Source organism: Plasmodium reichenowi, chromosome 4, assembly GCF_001601855.1.
Source record: "Plasmodium reichenowi strain SY57 chromosome 4, whole genome shotgun sequence".
NCBI lineage: Eukaryota > Apicomplexa > Aconoidasida > Haemosporida > Plasmodiidae > Plasmodium > Plasmodium reichenowi.
Genome location: NC_033649.1, coordinates 443,131 through 447,630, shown reverse-complemented (window position 1 = coordinate 447,630; position 4,500 = coordinate 443,131). Strand labels below are relative to the sequence as shown.

The following is a 4,500-nucleotide window of genomic DNA, read 5'->3' as shown; positions in this document are numbered from 1 at the left end:
AAAAAATTTTATAATTAATATTTTTTTTTTTTTTTTTATTATTATTATAATAATTTATTTAAAAATTTTTTTTTTTTTTTTTTTTTTTTTTTTTTTTTTTCTTTTTTTTTCATATCATTTTTATAATATTTAAAAAAAGAAAAGATATATTAATGATGAACATATAAGAATGTCATTTTATGGGACCCACAAATATATATATATATATATATATATATATATATATATATATATAATATATATTTATGTTTGTATTCCTGTGTGTGCATATTTTTATATGTTTGTTTTTAAATTATATAGACTTTTCTATTTTTCCTAATAAAGAAATATTTTTATTTTTTTAAAATTGATCCAATAATAAATAAAAAAGAATATACACACATAAATATAAACATATATATAAAAATATATATATATATATATATATTTATTTATTTATTCATTTATGTAAACGGCCTTGTATTCAATATGTTTACATTCTTATGGTAACTATTAAAAATTAAGTTTTTCTTTTTCTTTTACTTTTTCTTTTTTCATTCCCGCCTCTTTTGCCTTTTTATATTTCGGTCCACTCTTACTAGCCATTACAATTTCTTATTGATATGACATACAAAGGAAGACACATATATATATATATATATATTTATATATTTATTTATTTATTTATTTTTTTATGTGAACGTTTATGCTTTTATTTATTAAAATATCAAGGGTTTATTCAGTTGCGTAAGTTTTATTTTAATACAAAAAAAAAAAAAAAAAAGAATTGAGCAGGGTTTAGACAAATTCAAAATGTTAAAAAAATAATAATAAATATTTTTCAAATTAACAAAAAAACAAAAAAAAAAATAATAAACAAAGTAATAAACAAAATGATGTGATTTATATAAAAATATATTTTAATTATAAAAAAAATGTTCAACTGATGTATGATATGATATGATATGATATGATATGACATGAAAGTGAATATATAAATATAAACATAAATATAAATATATATATCTTATATATATCTTATATATATATATATATATATATATGTTTCATACTTTATATGTTAGATTTTATTCACAACAAAAGTTGAGCATGCACTGAAAAAGATGAGTAGAGTTCCAGAAGAGAGAACTATACTTTTTATTTCTGATATTAAAAAAGAAAAGAATTAATTTATCTATAAGAAAAAATACGTCTTGACTTTTATATTCGATTTGTTTTTTATTTAAAAAGTTTAAAGAATTATTAAGATACCATTGAAATCCTTTTGATGAATAAGATATAATAACATAACATACATTATGGATATCATAATATTGATTTATATTTTTTGTATGTGTATTTGTTTTATTGCTTTTTTTCTGAACATATTTTTTATAAAAATCTTTTTTATTAGTATCCTCAGAATTGTTAATATTTTCTTCAGTCGGATTAATATATTGATTATTATTTAATATATCATTACAATTATTTTTGTTGTCTATAACATTAATGTCACTTTTATATTCATTTTTTAATTTTCCTCTTTGTATTTTTAATATAATAATTATACCTTTATCCTTTTTTACAAATTCATTATTACTTAAAGGTAATATATTTTCTCCATTTATTTTATTTTGTAATATGTCTAAATTATGATAACTATACACATTCGATATAAAAATTTCTTGTTCTCTTTCTTGATCTCTTAAAATTTTTGCAATGAAATTTTCTGAATATAAATAGAGATATTCGCATTTGAGTGGAAGTCTATATTCATATTTCAAATAAAATAAAATGAACATAAGTTCATAATCTTTAAGGAATATGTTTTTAAAATTGTGTTCATTCTTTTCTATAAAATTGTAATAGTTATCATTATAATGTTGAGATGGTTCTTCATTCTGATCATTATAATGTTGAGATGGCTGTTCATTCTGATCATTTTGACCATTTTGTTCATTTTGATCATTTTGATCATTCTGACCATTTTGTTCATTTTGATCATTCTGACCATTTTGTTCATTCTGACCATTTTGATTATTTTGTTCATTCTGACCATTTTGATTATTTTCATAGTGATCACATTTTTGAGAAATAGGATAATTTATATGGTTTAATTGTTTTTCTTCCATTTCATAAGAACGTTCCATTTCGTATATATCTTGCATATATGCAACATCTATATTTTCTATGTTTTCATTTTTTTCTTTTTGTTGTTTTGAAAAAAGGAGAGAATATATAAGTTCATGAAATAAATGAATAGAATTATAGAAATATTTATGATAAGTTCTTAATATTCGTTTTTCATTTAAAATAGAAAAGAGTGTAATTAATTGTTCACTCATATTTGTTGTGTGTCCTATAGAATTCATATTTTTATTTTTATACTTCACTAATTTTATAATATTCATGTTTTTAAATACTGGTATGTTTTGTAGAAGTGTAAAAAATATATTTTTCGTATTATATTCAAATAATATATATATATATTTATTAGGTGTTTTTTTATTATGTATTAATAATTTTTTCTGATACATTTCAAATGTATCATTGGTATATAATTTTTTTTTATACGAACTAAAAAGAATAGATTTGTGTTTCTTCGGATCATTTGTTATAAAGTTATTTTGTTTTATATCTTTTTGTTTTTGTTCTTCACTTGAAATAAACCCACCATTCATATGTATATTCCTATTTATATTCATATGTATATCCCTATGTACATTCATATGTATATCATCCTTCGATGTAATTATATTATTTATTTGTTTTGATTTATATTTTGAATTGTTCAAATATAAAAGATTAAGATCATTTTGATGATAATTTTTTCTTTTTTTTCTAATTTTTATGATGAGGAAAACGTCACACATAATATCTTGTACTTGTACATTTATGTGTTTAAAATCATATAAAACATTTTGACCATATAAAAGATAAAAATTATCTATATGTGTATTTATATTATGTTCTTTTAATAAATTAAGAAATTCTTTCATATAAATAATTTGAAATTTTTTATTAAAGTATGAATCGAAATTATATGGATTAATATGATGATATATATTATGTATATAATTATTTGAAATAGAATAAATATAATTAGAATTTTTTTTTTTTTTTTGTATACTAAGAAAATTATAATTATCTCCTTCTTCACTTGAATAATTTTTTATTTTATCAAAACTTTTATTTATATTCATTATATGATTTATTATATGTTTCTCATAATTTTTTATATTTGTTATTTCTTTACATTTATAACATCGAATTTTTATATTTTCATATTCCAAACCTAGAGTACTGTTTTCTACGTTCTCTAATTTTTTATCTTTTATAAAATTTCTACATAAAGGACAATAATCAAATTTAAGCAGAACTTTCTCTATACATTCTCGACAAAAAATATGACCACATTTTGTTTTTACTGGTTTAAATAATATTAACATACATATAGGACATCGGAAATTTTCATAATTCTTTTTTTTTTCAATAATAACAACAAATCTTTTATTTTCATCAATAGTTTCAAAAGGTATTATTTTATTCATTAATTTATCAAATCGTTTCTTTATGTTCATTCGAATAGTTTTAAGATAACTCTCATCTAACCTCACGTCGCTAAGAGTGTTTGCTAAACTATGCCTTGCCCTGTTCAAGTTATTCTGAACATTTCCAAAAAAGTATCCAGCCATAATAAAAATAAAAATGAAATAATGAAAAATAGTTCTGGATACTTACAAACAAATCATTAAATAAATATGTACATATGTGTGCTTTAAAATATATTCATTCGTATGTAAAACGAAAAAAAAAAATATATATATTATAAATATATAAACATATAAACATTTACATATATACATACATACATATATATATATATATATATATTACAAATTATGGGTACAAAAACAAGAAACCAATTTTAATTTATTTATGCACACATATATAATTACACATATGTGAACAATTGTAGAAGTATAATTCATTCAAATATTATATATATTTATAATACACATTACACTCAATGATTTAAAAAACAAAAAAAAAAAAAAAAATATATATATATATATATATATATATATATATATATATATATATTATTTATTTATTATTCTATGATGATTCGGTTCATATAAAATTGTAGAAATTTACAAAAAATATATATATATATATATATATATATATTACACACTATAAATTTATTTATTCATACATTTTTAAATTCAAATTTAATTTCTAAAAAATATATCCTTTTTTATGGTAATATTGTGTATAATTGAATAAATGAATAAACAAATAAATAAAAATATATTATATATATTATATATATATATATATATATATTTTTTTTTTTTTTTTTTTTTTTTTTTTTTCCGTTACCTTATATTTATATTATGAGCTCATATATAAATTGTATATATATATATATATATATATATTATATTTATAGGGAGAAAAAAAAAATAATATTAATATTTAAAAAAAAAAGAAAAAATTAAATAATAATAAAACTTA

At 17.8% G+C, this 4,500-nt stretch overlaps 1 protein-coding gene across 1 annotated transcript; it reads right to left on the bottom strand.

Annotated features, from left to right (window-relative positions):
• Positions 1-1,067: 1,067 nt before the first annotated feature.
• On the bottom strand, positions 1,068-3,674 carry PRSY57_0413300 (RING zinc finger protein, putative; the record flags this gene model as incomplete). The annotated part of the gene is made up of 1 exon (XM_012905989.2): positions 1,068-3,674. The coding sequence occupies one exon, from the start codon at positions 3,672-3,674 to the stop codon at positions 1,068-1,070; it is 2,607 nt and encodes an 868-aa protein (XP_012761443.2).
• Positions 3,675-4,500: the final 826 nt, after the last annotated feature.